This window comes from Fringilla coelebs, assembly GCF_963513975.1.
Source record: "Fringilla coelebs genome assembly, chromosome: 12".
Lineage (NCBI taxonomy): Eukaryota > Metazoa > Chordata > Aves > Passeriformes > Fringillidae > Fringilla > Fringilla coelebs.
This window is the reverse complement of record NC_140038.1, coordinates 14876365-14896729: the sequence shown is the minus strand read 5'-3', so window position 1 is coordinate 14896729 and position 20365 is coordinate 14876365. Positions and strand designations below refer to the sequence as shown.

At 50.9% G+C, this 20365-nt stretch overlaps 1 protein-coding gene across 2 annotated transcripts; it reads right to left on the bottom strand.

Annotated features, from left to right (window-relative positions):
* Positions 1-3560: 3560 nt before the first annotated feature.
* On the bottom strand, positions 3561-16857 carry DET1 (DET1 partner of COP1 E3 ubiquitin ligase). 2 transcript variants are annotated; one of them, XM_084213721.1, is made up of 5 exons: positions 16803-16857; positions 15034-16142; positions 11806-11996; positions 9999-10190; positions 3561-6281 (listed from the first exon to the last, which is right to left on the bottom strand). In XM_084213721.1, the coding sequence occupies exons 2-5, from the start codon at positions 16114-16116 to the stop codon at positions 6092-6094; spliced, it is 1656 nt and encodes a 551-aa protein (XP_084069847.1). In that variant the 5' UTR covers positions 16117-16142; positions 16803-16857; the 3' UTR covers positions 3561-6091. The 2 variants fall into 2 exon arrangements, with proteins under 2 accessions (XP_084069847.1, XP_084069848.1); XM_084213722.1 differs by having other exon boundaries at positions 16605-16848.
* Between the last annotated feature and the right edge of the window lie 3508 nt (positions 16858-20365).

The following is a 20365-nucleotide window of genomic DNA, read 5'->3' as shown; positions in this document are numbered from 1 at the left end:
AGGTGTTTATAACCCTAAAGCACCCCCGGGAGTTTTGAAGAAGTAACAGTTCAAATCAGGTTCTGTTTTTGCACTCAGACTTCAGCAGATAATCACGGTGCTGCTTTCATGCCTAGCATCCCCACCTGGCCCCTCTTCCCCTCCAACCTCAGCCCATGACCTCTCAGACCAAAAAGAGATAAAGGGCCCTCAGATTGGTTTTCTGCTTTCCCAATGTTCTCCTCTCCCTGAAGAGGCATTAATGGGTACTCGATGGCAGTAGGAACTGCTCAGAGGTTTTACTAATGAACAGCCTAAGAGCATCCAAATCCCTACACTGAAGGCGAAGTGGAACTGCAGAGTCCTCTTGGGGAGATGTAGAGGGGAGCCAAGCCTCGATGTTATTTGTTTTTTTGAAACCACTCACACCTCCTCTGCTGAGTTCTCCAAGCTTCTCCTGCACTAGTGCCACTTGGCAGGGTCCTCCAATTTCTCCAGAGTCCATAACCCTCCTCCTGTGCCCACATCTACTGAGAGTGGAGGCTGTGCACCTGGACCCAAACGTCTCAGCAGCTCTGGAGCCCCAACAGCCATTGTTTGGGAAAGCTGCTTCCAGCAGCAACCTCACCACTTGTTTTTCTAAAAAAAAAGCAGAAGGGAGAAAGGATTGGGCAAAAAGGGGTTCCTCTGCACAGCAGCAGGCCAGGCTTCCCACCCACACAGGGCTCCAGGTAACAAATAAAACTTGGGGCCCCAGGCAGAATGACATATTTCACCCACCAGTCTCCCATCCTCTGCCCCCTCTGCAGATCCCAAGGTGAGGGGAAACAGGACTCATCTCTTCATGCACCAGCCTGCAGGCACAGACCTTGCTCTCCTAATTGGCAAGATCTGGGCGCTGCCTTCATTTTGCTCCTGCCAAATCCACAGAAATAGTAATTTCCTGACCTGCCAGGGTCAAACTGACCAAGAAATGGAAATTACTGTCAACTGGCCAGCCCTGTGGACTTCTTAGTAAGGCTGATAGCTGGAAAGCAGCTTCCTCTAGTACTGGGAGATGCTCTGGAACAATCTGTCCTTGGACAGGGTTGTAAAACCAGACCTGTTTACCAAAATATGTCCAAAGAAGTGATGCTGCCTGGGGAGATCCCTTCCAAGTGATCCTGCAGCCAAGAGACACAGTCACCAAAGGGCCAGTGTAAAACTGGAACAAACCCTGTTTGGCCACTGTGCAGCTGCACAGCAGAGCTGCTCTCCCCAGCCCTTATCAGAGCCAGCAGATCAGCACCAACATCACCTTCAAACCTGAGCCCTCTCTGGGGAAGCAGCTGATGGGGGATTTAAGGGGTAGGAGGCAGGATGAGGAGAGATTAACTCAGACTTTGCTGCCCAAAGCCAGACAGGCTGCACTGCACAATCATGCTGTCGAGATGACATTTGTCTGTCCTATGTTACAGGAGACCCTGTTTAGCTGCCAGTTGCTCCTTTTTCCTTACAAAGAGGGATTTTACAAGCATTAAGTACTAACCAGTCAGGGGTGAACCAGTGACCTACCTACGCTGCTGCAGGTATCAGCACAGATAATCTGGACCTTACCCTGACTTCAGGACAAGCCCCCCCAAAAAAATAGGGCAGCAGCAATGAAAATTATCCATCACGGTCAGAGACAACGGGGCACGTGCTGGCTCTGCACTGGGGCAGTGCTTTGGGATGGCAGTCCCACATGCAGGGACAGTGCCAGCACTGCAGTAACCCACAGGATGTGTGTGCAGCTCGGGACAAGGCTGCCTGCTGGTCGCCACAGAGGTGCTGGTGCCCCTCACCTCTCCGAGCTGGCCGTTTGAGCCGCTCTCCCCAGGCGGCTGGCGGGCACAGCAAGGCCGTTTCCATGCGGATGGGCTGCTTCTCCCCGTTGCTGTGGCGACGGCACTGGGCGCCAGCAGGTCGGAGGCGGGAGGGCGAGGATCGTATCTCCGCGGAGCTCACCAAGGGCACTGGGTACATCTAATCCGGCACTGCTCCATTTCAGGCCTCCGAGGAGCACCGAGGAGCTATCAAATGACCAGCGAGCAGGCGCTCACAGGGATGCAGCGCTGTGCACCGCGATTAAAAACACCCTAAAATCACATCCAACCGCAGCCAGATGGCCCTGGCAGGGCTCCCCTGCCACCTGCCTGGTTCTCACCCCTCCAAGCCCCTTGAGCAACTGGTCCCACACATCCCAGCTCCAGCAGCCCCAGGGATCCAGCCCAGGGCGGATGTCAGCGCTGCCGTGCACCCTCACCTGTCCCATACAAGGTCACCAGTCAGGCACTGGGACAGTGACAGTGTGCTCAGCCACCCAGCTCTCTCTACCCTTCTGCCTCCATACCTGATGCTGTGGAACACACCTGAATAGAGGAAGGACACTGGCAGAGGGAAGGATGAACTTGTGCAGGAGTAGCTTTCAGAGGGACAATTCACTGCCAAAAACAGGAGCTTAGGGAGTCCTCTGGGCAAAGTCAGGGCTGCTCTCAACTACATTTGGCATTTTGCAAATCTGCTGGGTAGAAGGGAAGAAGACAGCCACGGAAAGTGGAAATAACATGTTCCTGCCTTTAAAAAGATGGCACTCAAACTAGTTTTGTCATCCACAGAAAATAAACTCCTACAAAGGAGGAGTTGTGCAATTCATACCTGGACAAAGCAGAATGCAGCAAATGCTGGGGAATTGGTAGTGTTATCTAAGGGCCCTGGGCATCCATGAGCCATCCCATCACATTCCTCCATAACTGTCCTCAACTCATTAGTCAAGTGAGGACCCACATGTCACCCAGGTGCTACAGCACAGCCCTGAGTGGCAGGAACCAAGGGCAATGTGTCACTTTGCAGTTCTCCTCACAGACAAGACCACAGCAGTTGGCCATGAATTACCAGTTTCTGCATTGCTAGTTTAAAACTGTAGTATTTTTATGTCAAAACATCATTAAAAAAAAAAAGGTCCCATCCATTCAGTGTTTTTCCCACACCAGTATTTTTCTGAGAATTTATTTCCTTAAAGACTAAGTATAGACCTTCCACAAGAGAAAAAAAAATCACATCAGACCATGGTTAGCAAAAAGCTCAAGCAGGGCTTGACTACAACAAGCTTTCATCCCTTGATCATGCAGAAAATGACCAAAAGATTAGATAAATGCTGGAAATTAAATAAAGGAAGAGTCCCTGAGTACAAGCTGGGCTAGTAATAATATGCAAAGGGAAAAATGTAACCAAGAATTCCTCTCCCAGCATTAGTTCATGTAGACAAGAATTTGAGAAATCTGCAGGAACTACAGAAATGCCTCAGGTGGGAACATTCTTAAGGACACTTGTACTCCAAGTGCCTAGAAGAAGCAGCAAGCTCCCATGGGATGTCTACACAGTCCAAGGTCCTGCCATCTCTTCTTACCAAAAGAATTCCCATCTATATAATTCAGATTTTGGAAGACAAAGACAATAAATCAGAGTTTTAAAGCAAAATCTGTTTATTCTGTTTTCGTCTTGTGTTGGTAACAAATCTTTGCCCTAACCTAGGAAAAATATCAGATAGAAAATATCTCCCCTTTTCTCCCACCTTCCCCACCACACGCACTTTTTGTTTCTTAAATAAAAGCATCAAAATTTCAAGCATGAGAGACTTTTCTTTCCATACATTTCTGTAACAAAATTAACTCTGTTGTTGATATAAAATGCAGCAGCCAAGACCACAGGATCTGCTATGCTACTCCAAGGCAATTAGTACCCAGTATGATCAGTTTGTCTGCAAACATAATAAGAAAATACTTAGCACTTATCCAGCACTTTTTATCCATGAATCTCAAAGTGTTTTACAAAAGCTGAAAATATGTTTTTGGCCTCATTTATGGAAAAGAAAACACCAGCTGGAGAAGGAAGAGATTTGCCCCCAGCCTCAGAATTTAATAGCAGAGCTAAGAACAGATCTCTTTCTCAGCCCCAAGTCCAACAATCCATGCCACACTCTCTGCTTCACACAGGGAAGCCTGAATTTGGCAAAAGTCCCTACTACAGAAATGCTGAAGTTTATATTTTTGCCACTGAAAAAAGAGTCTCAATAGAGATCAGACAGCTAATTTAGTAAGCACTGACTTCCTGAGGCTGTGACACCAAGGAGTAAACAGAGTCTCAGATGGAGCAGCTGGAAGCTTGGGGGAATAAAAAAAAGTCTCATACTGAAGTGCGAACAGCTGTGAGAGTGGTGCGCAGGGAGGTAAATCCATGATCTACAGTGTGCAAACGATTCTCCACTTGGAGCTTTAATTGAATGTTTGAGGAACAGATCACAGGATAAAACCCTAAAACCTTGACAAATAGTGTTATTAGATGAGAGGAACCTGCAGCTAAAGCACTGACACCTCCTCTGTTAGCAGTCTCCTGACCTGCCGGCACTCCCGACAGACCTGAAACACCAACAGTGCAAACACCAGGAAAAGAGCAGTGAAATGCAATGTCTTGCCTAGAAATAATGTTTAGCAAGGCCAGGAGAGAAGTACGGTGAGGCAGAGAGCGAAGGCTGATTCAAAGACCTCAGGACACCCTTAACTTTGAGGTTCACCACTCATACCATGAGCAGGCACCCTCACCCACACAGCTCTTCTCCAGTGCATCACCAGCAAAATGAATGCATGACTCCAACACTCCTCTTCACAGGCATGTGGCCACAACACATCACCCACAGCTCATTTTGGTCCAATTTAGACACCCACAGGGTCCTTTAAAGGAGAGGGTCTCCTGTGTATTAGCACCAATTTTCTATTGCGCCCACTGTACCTCCTAAAGGAATGGGACAAGAACAGGCTCCAGCTTCTGATGGAGCACATCATGATGCTGGGATGGTTGTGCTGCCTGGCACATCCAGCCCTCATGTAAAAACCCCCAAATGCTGGCCTACAACCAAAAACTCCATTTTTAAGAGAGAAGGGTAGGCCAGCATCCTCACCAGCCCACAGTGGCAGGTAATTACACACAGGAGCTTAATTTATCAGCAGCGTGGTCCAGCCAACACTGCCATACTGGCCAGATGTGCTCTAAAGCCTGGAAACAGCATCTGGGTTCTCACAGAGAACAGTGCATCAAACAGACAGAGGTAAGCAACCTAAGTCAACAGACTGCCCACCCACAGCCGTGAACATGAATTCAGGTCTCCACCCTTCTTCCTGGGCAAATCCTACTCATTTTCTATGCTGGTACTCCAACACACAGGAGGGCGCCAGCAGCTGGGTATCCCTCTTCTCAGCAGCAGAACCTGCAGATGGCCATGAGGATTAACCCCCACACTGCAGAAGAGTCCTGACATGACCAAGGAGCTGCTTGTCCCCACACCCTTCCCAGACACCCATCTCCCTCCTGCACCCACCTCCTTGTGCATTACAGACACAACCGACTGCCCTGGCCTGCTGGTGTAACACCACCTGTCACTTAGGAGCTTTTACTAAGGCACAAAGATTAAGTGACTTGCATAAGGGTCAGGAACACACCTCATGTCTCTCAGCTGTAGCGATTTCTCACACCCTTTTTTTCCTGATCTCTTGCATATTAAAATGACATGAATAGATTGTGTGGATGAGAGCAGGATCTCATTTCCTTAGCAATTCTGAAGATACAAACAAGGATAGCTGGATCCAAGCCCTCCCCATGGCTCCCATCCCTTCCCTCTGTGACAGGTCATTTGTCCAACACGGTAGGAGAGCACCAGTGCGGAAGGGAGTGTGCAAGTGTGATGCAAAGCTCCATCTCTGCCATCCTAAGACCCACAGCTGGATAGCCAACAGCCATGCCTCTGAGAAACCAGAAAATGAACCTCAGCTATGCTTTGTTCATCAACAGGAGCAGGGAAGGACAGCGGGGGAATATCCACAGTACAAAGAGGATCAGAAGAAGCCCCCGCCCCCCTTAACTGGGGTGGATCAGCTTTCCACAGCTGAGGCTGAGGGCCCTGCGAGATGCCGCTGGTAGAAGCCCCCAGGTGAGGCTTCTTTCCACGAGCGATGGTTTGGTTTCCCAGAAGGTGTGAGTGCCTGGCTTTGGTGCACCTGTGGCAGAGGCCCAGCGCCAAGGAGAGCAGCCCCGAGTCCCTCTAGGTGCAGCTGTGCCTCATGTGGAAGTTGACCACGTACTCGGCGTTGGTGCGCTGCACCGAGATGGCGAAGGGCTCGAAGGGGTGGAAGGTGAAGGCCACCAGGCGCCGCACCGTGTGGTTGATGGGGCGCCCCAGGAGGCCCGCCTGGATCTCGAACTTCAGCAGGCCAGAGTCACGAGCGTAAAATCTGAAAGGAAGAGAAAGTCAATTATGGCTGTTCCCCGCTATTGACTTTGCCATCTGGGCTCTTCACACGCAGAGACAAGTGCCTTGTTCGAGCGCTGGTGCTCCCTGAGGAGCAGAAGGTCCTTAGCTGGGTGCCTGGCTCTTGGCTTCACAGGGGAGTCCCTCTCAGGGCAGTTGTTTTCCACTGTCTACAGAAACATTGCTTTTATTTTATTATTAGCAGTGAGAGAACTCTGCCTGTCACTTTGATGGACAAAGCTGACTTCACAAGAGGAAGTCCGTTTGATTCACCACCTCTGCTGGCTCTCCATCCTCTCTTAATGCAAGCTGCTCCCTTGATCCCCAAAGCAGATGTACTGTACAGAACTGAGCTCCCTTCCCTTAGCAATGGCCTTCACTGAGAGTGTCAGGTCACCTTTTCCTCCTTGTGGTACTGCCAGTGAAGGCTTTACACTGCTGTCCTTGTGCCTGTTCAGTCAAGGAAGTCGCTGCAATCCTGCTCAAGGGTGCCATGTGGTAGTGTACAGCTCAAGAAAGGCTTTGCAATTCCTTTTAGATTGTCACCAATAAAGCATTAATGAGATAGGCAGTGCAGGAGGTACCTGATGAATTGGATTCAATAGCTACTGCAAGGACAGAGGTCAAGAAAACCCTTATGACCTTCAGCTGTCACCCACACACCTGCCTGTGGGTCAAGCTCGTATGCATCTCCAAACAGGTGACCTCTGGAACACAGCTCCAGCACAGAGGGAACATCTTCAGGGGGATGAGACAAACAGTGCTGAAGAGACAGGTGAGCCTAGGGAAGCTCTTTGTTTCTTGAACCTCCCCTGCACACTCTGTGTAACTGACATAAGCCTAGGTAACACCACTGTCCTCTGCTGCTGAACACAGAACTCTCTGTGAGGATCCCACCCTCCCCAAGACTTTGGAGAAGGCTTCTGGGACGTAGTGGTGGAGGTTTCTGGATGTGATACCTTCACCAAGTAGCTGGGCTGTAACTCAAGTCCTCCCCCTGAAGCTGTCTCTATTTGTTAGACCATTTTCATTAGACCTCTTCCAACTTCAGGCACAGAATTGCCATTATGCCTCCCAGCTGTTTTCTTTTCCTTCTTTTCCACCAACACTTAGTGCATGCGGGTATTTTGCATTTTCCTCCGATTTTAACTCCAAGAATGCTTTTAATGTCTGAGCACATCTCCCCCCCGCCAGCAATACAATGCACTCTCAGCTCTCAGCCTGGAAGAATGGATGATGACAGATACCAGCGATGCTGTTTCAGGAGCAGACATACTCCACATTTTAACAACACAGCCTATTGAGAACCTCATGTTCCTCCTGGAGGGCCACTCTCCTCTCCCTTCCTCTGAATCAAAGTGCCAGCTAGCCCTGCCTGAAAATTGCACACAAGAACCCAGCAAGAGAGTCACAATCTTGGTATTTGGCTTTTCAAAAAGCCCTTTCCCTCCTACACAAGGCTGGGTATGCAGAGGGTCATTCTTTAAATAAAGCACAGTCCCCCATCTGTTCCTCTCTCCCCCAATTCACAACAATTTACTACTCAAGATGAAGCTCCCTGTAATCTTAAAAGATGTGCTCAGTTTGGTATTTTTAAATGTATTTTTAAAAGTGCTCTGCAATCAGAGGCCATTTCCATGGGCTCTCATTCTGGGGATAAATTAGACACTGCAATATAAAATTGTATGTCAACAGAAACAGCAAGACCAGCCTTTTCAAACCATAGGAAAATGGAAGATTTATCTGCAGACCATTTCTTTGGTTAAATGGCTCCTTATTAGCCATCTAGATGGATTTTAGAGACCCCCTGCTATAGGTAGAGCTGTGTTAGAGCATCTTCCCTCAAGTGCCATTATTTCCCCCATTGAATATCTCTTCAGAGACTGGAAGGCAGTGATGATGGGGAACCTAAAGTCCTTCCCACCTGACAGCAAACAACCACTGGTCTCTTAAGTAGACAGAATTGAACCTTCTGGGATGCAGAAAAGCACTAAGGGTTAAAAGAACACAGTGCACAGAAATATTGAATTGATGTAGAAAAGGTCTGGAAGCCTTCCTAGCTCACACATCGTGCCAGGAAACTGCACACAGATTATAACAACCTTAGCTACTGAAGGGTTTTCCATTCCAGACAATTACAGGACTTACATTACAAATCCTGTGGTCCCTCATTTCCAAGCTCTCTAACCCCAACAGGCAGCTGGCATTATTTTATTAATCCCTTTGTTTTGCATGTGAGAACCACAGCAGTACTATTTCAGCTACTGAATGGTTAAGGTTAGCGCCTCATCTTCTGCTTACTTTCCAAAAAACCAGGAGCCCCACTGCTCCGAGGCTCTATTCAAGTCCTAATTGACTCTGCACAGCTTTGAGCTTTAAAAGCTCTGGCTCTGAAACGCTGGTTTGCTCAGGGGAGGGAGGGAAGGTGGCACTTGGCTTTGTTTACTACAAAGACTCCACCGCAGCACATGACTGCGGTTCTGCTGCCTTTTGTCTGCGGGAGCCCGGCGCAGGTTGGCGCTGGCAGACAACTGCCACCCTGCAAGTTTTCCCAACATCAAGCATGACAAGGGGGAAAAGGGCAGGCTTTCTTTGCAGATAACATGGAAGCTGGAGATCAAACCAAATCATACAGGCAGAAGAATCAATTAAATATACATAATTTGGGAATTGAGAGCGCAGGAATAATCAGAAGTTCCCTGCCACCTGAGTCAGGGCCAGGGGAGATATGAAACCACTTTTTGAGAATGCATTGATGAAAATAAAGTTGGGAAGTGGTCCAGAATGATCTCGCTAGGCTGCCTGAGCCCAGTCACTAAACAAAGCACTCAGGCACTGAAGGCTCTCTTTGTTTTCAGAGCATAGGTTTGCTTCTGCAGTACCAGGAGCAGAAAGACTATTCTGCCTGGGTAACTCAAGCTCCTTGAGCCTGTCAAGCTGGAGATGTTGGATTTTTAACCACTTCCTCTTGCAGCCATGGCTGCAGCCAACAAAAAGAAATAAATAGTCCTGATATTTCTTTAAGAAGCATTGCAAACCACCTTATTCTCAAGCTCAGACTTACTCCCTTTGCCAGCATTGGAGACTCTGACAGAAGAGGCACAGAACGGCCCTGGCGCCTGGCTAAAATTCCTACTACAGACAGAGATTTCCTACAGATCACAGAGAGAAGGGAGTATGACAAGGAGTACAGCTCCCAGGGTGAGAACAGTAAACAAGGGAAGTCTGAGAAGAGCTCAATCAATACCACAAGCTTTCTGAGTAACACCTAGCCCAGATACTATTTTATTCACAGGACAAACCAGACAATCCTTGCCAACTAAACCCACATGCTCAGAGAGGATCCTTCCAGCTTAGGAAAGCAGACATCAGAGCTGTATCACTCTGCAACCCAAACACAGCGGCAGCACTGCAAGAAGAGGAGGAGGAACAAGACCATTCATATGGAAAAGGCTGAGACTTCACCACCCAAACCTTCCCCAGAGCAGAGCAGCTCAGCAAGGAAACATGAAGAGCCCTCCCACACATCCACATCACTGTAAAGGAGAGAGGCCAAGTTTTGTGAAATAAATCCCCTGGTGAAAGGATTTCCTAAGAGAAAGGCTTCCATCTACTCCCTATTCTGCACACTTGACGCCCCATGGCAGAGGCGATTTGCAGCGACTCCTCGCACTCTCTCCCCACATACAGCTCCCCATACCTTATGGGGTGATCACCACAGGTCTTGGGCCGCTCCATGACTGACACCCACTTGTCATCGTAGCTGAAGAGGGACAGGTCGAGGTAGGGGCTGCCGCTGTAGGACTGGGCGCTGATGGGGAGCTGCCCCAGCAGGCGCCGCACGGCCTCCGTGTGCCCTCCGTACTTGGCATTCACAATCGTGTCTTTGAACCTGCAGCAAAGCAAGAGACACCTTCTGTTCACAAAGGCCACAGCTGAACAGCACATCTTAAATAAACTAAGCAGGAAAACTAACAGGGAGAGAAAACAGCTGCAGTGTAAGAACTAAAGCAGCTCGTTTCCAAAGATGTATCACAGTGATTCAAACATCAACCAGCTCTGCTAACCTTTTCATCCTCCCTTGTCATTACTGTCTCACTCAAAATGTCCAGAGTGACAGAAGGAGAAGAATGTGCCTACCCACAATGTCTGAACCCAGCTGCTCTGCAGTACAGGAAATGAACAGGATCAGAAACAGTCAGCTTATCAGTCAATCCAAGTTTTACCACAAAGCCTGGAAACAGCATGAGCAAAAGCCAGGGGGCTTTCACAGCAACAGTTGAGCCCTTAACATTGATTTGACAATCCTCCTCTCTCCACTCATTGTTCCTAATGCATAAAGGGAGAAACCTTAGATGAAGAAGAACCTTGATGAGGAGCATAAAGCCCTCCAGAAACTACAGTGAGCTGAAAGTTCTTCCTGGTGGAGAGATTAACACAGGCTGGATTTCTCTTTCCAAGTAAGATTTGAAACTTTACATGTGCAAAAACAGTCAGATCAGCTGCAGGGACAATAAGGAGGGTAAACACTCAGCCAGAAGCCAGCTCACTGTGGACTATGCTCTATGGTACTTTGCTGTAGAAGTTACAGCACTCCTGTTACAGGCCCTTGTAGCAAGGGGAGGAAAAGACTCTCCTTTCTACTCTAACAAAAGGCAGAAGTTGTTCTTCGTGAGTCTTCAGTGAGTCCTCTCATTCTCTCTCCCATTAAGCATTATGGATTTCCTGACAGGTTGCTCTAGAAAGTTACAGACATAGTCAATTTCGTCAGACTTATGTGACATCAGCCTAAAGTCAACAGTAGCTTGATGCCCATAAGTGGATGGCAAGTACTTCAGATGATGAGAAACAAGTCACTGGAAGAACAAAACACCCTGAGTCACAACAAAATTTTCCTAGAGAAATAACACACTCTGCCTCATTAAAACCACATCTGACTGTTAAAGCATATTCTGGAAACCCAAGTTATTTTGGTATTTTGTTCAGCTTTCACAACAGATCTAAGCAGATGAGTTTCCCTCCTCCTAGTACAGTGATGAGAACCATGAGCTGGTGACTGATGTTGAGGAAATGCTACAGAACACATTTGGTACATGCTAAATTCAGAGAATGTCAGTTGGCAAAATACACACAACTGGATCATGCCAGCATCTTGACAAATCCTATCTTCAGGGACCAAAGTTACTGGGCAGTAACACTTTTGTAACTTCCAAAAGAGTTACTGCTCAAGGAGAGACAGAAACATCTTTCTCTCAAAATCCTTTCCTTTCTTCTAAGCAGCAGTCTGCAACTGCTTTGTTCCTTCCTCTAACAAGGTAAATGCTGTGGAATATAAAATCACATGCACGAGGCTGCAAGATGAACCATGTATAGTCCTGACCCTTGCACCACCTGACAAAGGGGGCCAAAGGAACTGGTTTTCTCAGGGTTGGTATTTGATACTGGCCTTCAGCAGACGGGGCTGAGCGTGTGTCTATACGGAATAAAGCATGCTCCGAATGGCTCACCGGCGCTGGATCTGCCTCGCAAAGTTGTTGCTGGAAGCTGAGCAGGGGAACTGGACAGCCTCACTGTGCAGGGTGGCATTCCTGAAGAGGTCACAGAAGTTCTCAAACAGCTCCAGCAGCTCATCAGACGTGTTCTCAAACACGGCAATGACCTCTGTGGTCACCATGTTGTACACGACGAAGAACGAGGGCTGGGGAGAGAGGCAGAGGTTACCCAGGAGGGCACAGGTGGGGAAGCTGTCCCTTCCTTCTCCCCACATCACACCACAGACCCTATCCAAATTTCTTACAGCACAGGAGAACCCTACATCCTCACACTAATCCCTTCTCCTATTGGAATGCTTCAACATTACCCCATTATCCACCTCTCAGCTGTGATTATTTAAGAAAACTTAACGGGCTTCCAATTTTTCAGCTCAAGCTAGATGCAACCGTACTGTGTTCTCTTCTTCTCTGTCCTCCACCAAACCCAAAACACTTACTCAAGTGCCAAATTTAATTTTCATTCCTGCTGAAAAAATTACTTCAGATCCAATGCTAGCTGACCTTAAATCATTTTTACTTCTGCACAGATATATTATTTTCTTCTCCTTAATATCTGCATCACACAGAGATGAGCCTTTTTATCTACTGTGCACTACATCACTGGCCACAAAAAGCTGGGCCCTCTAGGTACCTTGCCAACACAGAAATGAAAATGTGAAAGACATTAATGACTCCTTAATGCTGACATTCTCGTGCAAGATGGGCCTTGTACCATGCTGTGGACTGGCAATGGCAATGAATCCTGGCATGCATGAGCAAGAAATTAGGAAAAAGGTGACAGTGTGTCAGCACAGCTACAGCAAAGGGAAATGACATTCCCATCCCATTGGGAAAGGGCATATTTAATTCTTGGTCATTAAAAGTAGCTTTCACTACAGACAGGAGTGCTGGCACCCCAAAGTAGGAACCTGTCCCCACTTCAAAGGGAATTAATTCCTGTGGCATCTGATTAAATCTTCTGCCAATAGAGGCAATTCCTAAATGCTTCACCTCCTGCTCCCAAACAATGCTCAGGGATGATGGCAGGCACTCTGCCCACCCTACCCACCTGCAAATATCACAAGTTCATTTGTTTTACAGCCCCAAAATAAACTATGATAATACAATCCAGGCCCCAAATGTCCAAACAAAACACACAAGATGAGGTTACTCACTAGACTACTGCCTGAGGAAAGGGAAGCCCTTCTGAAATAAAGGGTTGGAGCAGAGAGAAAATAACAGAAGACAGCAGAAGGAAAATCTATTTAAATCACTGAAGACTGCAGGAAATATCCTCCAACTTTAAACTAAAAAAAATTTCTTTGCCAGGTTAGCATAGAGATACATCTACAGGATGTTCCTGAGCAGGGAAACCCTCACTGCTTTTGCAGCACCTGTAACACCACCAAAACATCATCACAGCATGGGAGGCAGCAGCTGAGTGCCACAAAAACACACAGCAATGCTTTTAAGCCCATCAACACAGGCCTACAACAGCAACAAACCCCCAAGCTACCTATGCAGAGCACATTCTTAAAGATCTCAAAGGATACAGCACAGACCCAGACAAAAACCACACAACCACGAACAGCAACTCCTCAACCTTCTTGGCAGAGAAGCCAGTGGGGAGAAAGGATCCTGAAATTGGAACCTCATGTTCCTTGTCTGACAGACTGAAGAGAAATGGGAGCTGTAGTTATTTTGTGAGCCGAGTTTTATTCAGGAAGCCCTAACACAACGCCTACCTTCAGACAGGCCTGTGGGGACTGCTCTGCATCTGGAATTACCTCTGGAAGAACTGAGAAATGAGGCACTTTTCTTCCCCCAGCACAAAACCCAGTGCCTGAGGCACACTGCAAACAAACCACAAACTGCATCTTAAAGTAACCCTGGGGTGAAAAGAGTGGAGAGTTCCCTGCAGCAAACCTGGCACTAAACCCTACTAACCGCAGCAGAGTGCAGAGCTGAGCCAGCCACAAACATTTACATCAGGGCCAGGAGCTCATTCCAGACACCAGCAACGAGCAGAACCCTGCAGGCCACTTCCACAGGGCCTTCATATTTCTGAGACAGACATTCAGCTTTACACCAATGAGCAATATGGATTAGATAAAGCGTTACCTATTTCTTCCCAAAGCAACTCCCCCAAACAAACACCACAGAAGAGGAAAATAAAACAAAACAAAACAGAGACATCTCCCAGGAAGAACTCGACAAAAGCAACACAGGAAGAGCTACTGTTTATTTCTTCTAGGACCTAAGTCCTGGCAAAGATGTGGGGAAGAGAAGTGCATGAGAGAAAACAAACCTCTGGGCAACAATCAGACCTACATGCTGCATTGAAGATTTATCACAAATTCTTGCTAAATACTTTCAACAGAATAAAAACAGTCTGATTAAAGGAATAAAAATAAGCTAAAAAAAACCCCTCTTAGTTTCACAGCGCTCAAAACGTGACCAACCACTCTAAAAGCAGTAAAAAGAGATGATCAACTTGCAGGGTTGTGAAACATCTGGAGGGACCCAGCACTGGCTGAGCTACATTTGCTCTAATTCCACTTCTTTAGTAATAAATTGAAAAGAGAAGCAATTGGCCCATTAGCCTGATCTAAAAGCTGCTACTCCAATTTGGAGAGATCATAAATACTACCTCTTACTGAAGCTTGAAAGACTAAGTACATAGGCAGAACAGAAATGGTAATTGTACCAGGGAAAATGAAGACTATTATATTTGAAAAACATGCTTGAAGATACATGAGAAAAGGGAGAGACTACCTCTACAATTTAAATGGACTATATAAAATATCAGCTAAAATTAAATTCATTTGGGAATTTGGGGAGGGAAAGAGGATTGGACAGTATTTGTGAGCATGGGGAACAATCCTTGGAGAAAGGAACTTACTAACACATCAGATCTTTCTCATTTTGCAGGTGAGATGGAAGGAAGCAATGAAATTAAGAAAACAGAAGATACAGAAGTTATTCAATGACAGAGGCATCAAAAAAGACTCAGGTACTAGGGATCCTAAATAACCTTTAGAGGCTCATTAAGGAACAGTTCACAGCATTTGTCCCAAAGCAATGAGCAGCCTGAAGAGGGAGGCAGTACCTGAGACCCCTGGTGTGATGGACCCCTAGCAGGGCAGCTGGAATTAGATGATGTTTAAGGCCCCTGCCAACCCAAACCACTGTGTGATTCTGTACCTGGGAAGGATCTGTCACCCGCAGCGTGACCACATCCTCACTCGTGTATTTGATAAACAGATGGTTCTCATCCAAGAGCTGCATCTTCCACATGCGGAGCTGCCTCAGCTGGTCAAAGTACTGGAAGAACCTTCTTTTTGCTATAGCACTTCCGTCCTGCTCGGCCCTTCTCCACAGGTACACCAGCAGCCTGTGCTTCAGGGAGTTGATGAAGGGCTCCTTGTAAGGGTTGGCCATCCCCGTCTGCGTGTCCCGCTGCACCTCGGGGTACACGGCAGACAGGGTCAGCAGATCATCCTCGTAGCAGAAGCGGCCGATGGTCCTCACGTCGATGAATGTCCCCTCGGGCGTCACCTGGAAGACGTGAATGGTCTGCTGCTGCACGGAGAGGATGGCCAGGATGTTCTTGTACAGGTACAGCCCCTGGTTGTGAGACAGGATGACTTTGTCGCACTTGAAGGCGCGCGTGTCGCACAGCCTGCCCGTGTGCAGGTCTATGATGTGCAGGGAGTAGTCCTCCAGCGGGGAGCGCGGGTTGGGGGTCACGGACTCGCTGTTGCGGTACACCTCGAAGAAGGGCGGGTGCGGCTCCTCGGGCAGGTAGGCGGCCGAGCCCACGATCACGTAGCGGCAGTCGTCCGTGAACAGGCTGCACTCCCGGTTCAGGTGCTCCCCGTTGGAGGCCACGTTGGTGATGTGCAGCAGCACGAAGAAACGCTCGAAGAGCCGCCCCCGGATGTTGACAGACCTCTGGTCGTTGCCGTTGGCCAGGATCTCCCCCTCGTAGCCCTGCAGGAGGTCCTCGGCCGCCTGGCAGCCCTGGTACTCGTAGATCTCCAGCGAGGTCTGGTCCGAGGAGAAGGCGATGAAGTAGCGGCCGTCGGGGGAGAACTTGCGCAGGAAGCAGGGCGGCTTCTCCACGTTGACCACGGTGAAGTTGGGGAAGACGTTCTGGTGGAAGACGCGCACCTGGTGCCAGTGGGTGCCCGCCTTGCCCGAGCTGATCCGGCGGCGCTCCAGGCGGTGGATGACGTTCTGGTTCTGGATGCGCCGGGGCCTGATGGTGGGGGCCTCATGGTCCATGGTCAGAGCTCTACTTCATCTTCATCCTGCAGGGACAGCACACGTGCCCTGGGACTGTGTGGAATTCAGGGTACGGGGAACCTGCTCACATGGACCCACAGCACCCAGCAAAGAGGGGGTTGGCTAAAAGGGATGGAGGGAGATGGGGAATAGCACGGGAGAACACGGGGAGCAGGGAGAGGGACTGGGAGAAAGATCTCCGTGCGAGGCACCAGGGCAGTCCAGAGATGCCTCCAGAGCAGTCCTGCCTGCTGAACAGAGACACAGCGGGGAACAAGGAGGGGAAGGAGGGAGCCTGGAAAGGGCACAGGCACAGCTGGACACCAAGGGAATAAAAGGAGCCTCCATACACCGGGAAGGGAGCCCAGGATGCCAGGGATAAATGCAGACATGACAAGCAGCAAGCATAGGATACAGCCTGTAAAGAACTGAGGGGTGTGGGGGAGAGGGGGCACAGGAGAGATCACCCGCGATGTGTCCGGGCCCACCTGCCGAGAGGGAAGCTCCGGTCCCCCGGGCTGAGGAGAGACTGAGCTCCAGGGAAGCCCGGGGGCAGCTGAGGGCCCGCCCGCCAAAAGTATTATGGATCTCCCGCTGGCCCGAGGGGTAAAGTCACACAGAGGACCGGGGGCCGCGGTGGTCTCCACGCCGGTGTAAGACCGGGGCGAGATCTCGGCCACTCTCACCACTGGGGCCGCGCCGGGTCCTGTTCATGCCATGGCCGCCGCCATCTTTCCGCCACGGCACAGCGGCGGGAGGGCGTCCCCGCACTTCCTCTTCCGGCTCTGCACCAGCGAGATGGGGCCTGCCGGGCCAGAGTGCCGCGAACGGCCTGGCGCGCCCCCTGGCGGCGGGGAGAACCCCTGCGCCGGGCATCCCCCGCGCCCATCCTGCACCGCAGCACCCCAAAACCCATCCTGAGCCCCAGCACCCCAAAACAAACACATCCTGCATCCATCCTGACCCCTCTGCACCCCAAAACCCATCCTGCTTCCATCCTGAGCCCCAGCACCTACCCTGACCCCCAGCACCCACCCTGACCACCCTGAGCCCCAAAACCCACCCTGCATGCATCCTGAGCCACAGCACCCACCCTGACCCCTCTGCACCCTAAAAACCATCCTGCATCCATCCTGCACCCAGCACCCGCCCTTCCCCCCCTGCACCCTAATGCCCATCCTACATCCATCCTGAACCCCAAAACCCATCCTGCCCCCCCTGCACCCACACTGCACCCATCCTGCACCCCAGCACCCCTCCCGGATCCCCAGAATCCATCTTGCATCCCAGAACCCCTCCTGCATCCATCCTGAACCCCAGCACCTATTCTGAACCCCTGCCCTTCCAGCTGCCTTCACCCACCCTGCACCCTCTGCCACCCTCCTGTACCCCCCTAGACCCACCCTGCACCCTCCTCCACCCCGGCCACCTCATCCCAGCATGCTCTGCAAACCCCATCCACCATCCCCAAGTCCCCTACATTAACCTCCACCCCCTCCCTGCCCCTGAACCCCCTGAGCCCCTCCATGCCTGGAGCATCCCGGGCTCCTCCATCCCCAGGAAGGGTCTGGCACGGCCCCACCACTCCCTGCACCCCCTGTACCCCAAGTCTCAGCAGGGGGACACTGCAGGGGGACACCACACCTCCCTCCAGCATTTTGGGGTACACCCCAACACCGACAGCAGAGACTGGGGTCACCCCGGGGCGCCTCTCGGGCCTTCCCAAGGGTTTGAAAGCCTTTTGCTAGCCTTGGCTTTTAGCAGCTCCCCTCCGCCCCGTGCATTAGCGCCGAGGGCAGCTCGGAGGGGCTCTTCTCCTTCAAAGGCAGGGAAGCAGGAATGTCAGGCGGCCCTTGAGATCCATTTGCCGGCCTCTCGCCGGGGCTGAGCCCACGCAGGGCTCTCGGAGCCACTCCAGCGGCAGGCGTGGGAGCGGGGACGGGGAGCGGGGCAGGGCGCTCGGAGCGGGGTGCTGGGGAGCCCGGGGATCCCATCCCTGCATCCCGGGGCTGTGCTCCCTCTGCTCTGGGGCAGCTGGACCCAGGGGTGCTGGGGAGCCCGAGGATCCCGGGGATCCCATCCCTGCATCCCGGGGCTGTGCTCCCTCTGTCGTGGGACGGCTGGAGCCAGGGGTGCTGGGGAGCCCGGGGATCCCATCCCTGCATCCCGGGGCTGTGCTCCCTGGCAGGGCTGTGACAGCAGCACCCATTTGGTGTCACCTGCATGGAGGGGGGATCCCCGTGTGTTTTTATGGGATGCTTTAGGGTCTCAGCAGCGCTGGGACAGAGCTGGACCCCACTGCCCCAGGGGATGAGAGCTGAGTGGCTCCAGCTGCCTTCCTGTGGGGTGCAGCCTGCTGGCATCCCTGAGCAGCGGGGACCTTGGGGGTGAGCCCAGTGCCACCCCAGCTGCCTGCCCCGTTCCCATTCCCAGTGGTTTGGGGCCCAGCAGCCTCAGCCCGACCCTGCCCGCTGTCCCCCTGCCTGACGGTGGCACAGGGTGCGATGACAAGGCTAAAACGAATGGCCCCGGCGTCCCTCTTTGTCTCTCTGCCTCCTGCCTAATTAATTGAGATCCACCTTAATAGGATCAAGCTAAACACCGGAGAACATCCAAGCACACAGCAGCTGGCAGGAAAACGAGCGGCACCACGGAAAGGCAGCTCCCCAGCTCCTCGCCGGACAAAAGAGCCGCTAACGCAGCAGCAATTGGTGCTCCCAGAGCTCTGAACTTCATCCCACAACCTGCTCACAGCTCAGCCCCGTCCCGCGGCTGGGGAGGGGTCGGAAGACCCTCACTGGGGCGGTTCCAGCCAGTGGCAAGGACTGGAATCCCGTGCAATAAATCTCAGTGCAGGCACAAGGCTGGGGACAAAGTTAGTCCTGGTTTATCTCGGCCTGGGGGTAGGCAGGAGGTGTGGGGTCAGTGCCAGACCCCCAGCCAGGGGGTTGCTGAGGGCTCAGAACTCCTGGGACATTTCCCACCCCCCACAGCGTTTTGTGGGACCCTTTGGGGTCCAGCAATGGAGGTCACACAGCTGTCCCCATCCTCCTGTGCTGGCACACAGGTGGGGTGTCCCTCTGCACGTCCCCAGCCAGAGGAACGGAGCAAGCCCCAGCCTAACACCCAGAGCTCTGATCCTGGGGCTGGTGGGGATGCTCCTGGGGCATTGAGGGTCCCTGGCGACTGGGGGCTGGCCCAGGGGGCTGCAGGGCTCCTCCAGCCTTGCAGGGACACTCTGGGTCCTTGGCTTTGGATGTCACTGCGCTGCTTCTGGTGGAAGTCCCTTCAGCAGTGTGCCAAGGAAAGAGGTGCTCCATGCCTTTGTGGCACCACCAGCCCCACCAGCGCCCTGCCAGGGCCACATCCACCCCCAGCTGATTTCTCTAGAGCCAGTAGATGGGTTAAAAAAAAAAAAAAAAAAGAAAGAAAGAAAATAATATAATGCAGCTCATTTGGGCTGCTTTGGATGTTTTTTTCCTGTTCCTGAAGCAAGGACCCTTCTGCTGTTGTTGCTTTGGCTGTTTCTCAAGAGCTTCCCATCCCTGGATCCCGTGGCTGCTTTCCCAGGACTGGAGAGGGCGTGTGAGGAGAACAGTGCTGGGGAGGTCACAGGGGTGGGCTGCTCCCATCCTGGCTGCCCCCAGCCAGACACAACCCCCAGCACAAAATCCCTGTGGGAAAACTTGGACCATTCCTCACAGAGATGCTTGTGGAGGAAGAAAACCCTCCAAGTCCTGAGCCAAGCCCCTCTCATGGCCACTGGGCTTGGTGGCTTCAACTTCTTCATCGAGCTGAGGGCAGGGGAAAAGAAAATGACCCCTATTTTTAAAATTTTTCTTAATATGTAAAATAAGAGGGTGAAGTTTGCACAGGGTCCTGGTGTGGGGAAGGAATGCTGCAGCCCTGAGGTGCTCAGGGTATGCAGGGATAAGTGAGGCTATTCTGTGGGAACTGGCTGCTTCCATGGGGTCCTTTTTAGGGTGAAGCATCCTAAGGATCATTACTAAGGAAAACCCTTGTTGGTGTGAGAAAAGACCAAAGGAAACAGAGAGAGTCCTTGGGTGTATCTCATCTCTCCAATAAGAAGAGGGTGTAATTAAATATTTGATTCTTCCCCACGCCTGAGGAGTGACTTTATTCACATTTGCAGAGTTTGGGACTCCCATTGCAGGGAGATTCATGTTCACATTCACACATTTTCATAGAGGGGTGAACAGGTCCTATCCAGCACAGCCAGGACTTGGAC

Bases quoted from the DNA above. Each gene is read 5' to 3' on its own strand.
- DET1 (XM_084213721.1), bottom strand. From the start codon at position 16,116: ATGGACCATGAGGCCCCCACCATCAGGCCCCGGCGCATCCAGAACCAG. The intron at 11,997-15,033 runs GTACAGAATCAC...CTCTCTCCCCAG, and splicing joins GGGTGACAGATCCTTCCCAG to CCCTCGTTCTTCGTCGTGTA. The intron at 6,282-9,998 runs GTATGGGGAGCT...TCTTCCTTTCAG, and splicing joins TGTGGTGATCACCCCATAAG to ATTTTACGCTCGTGACTCTG.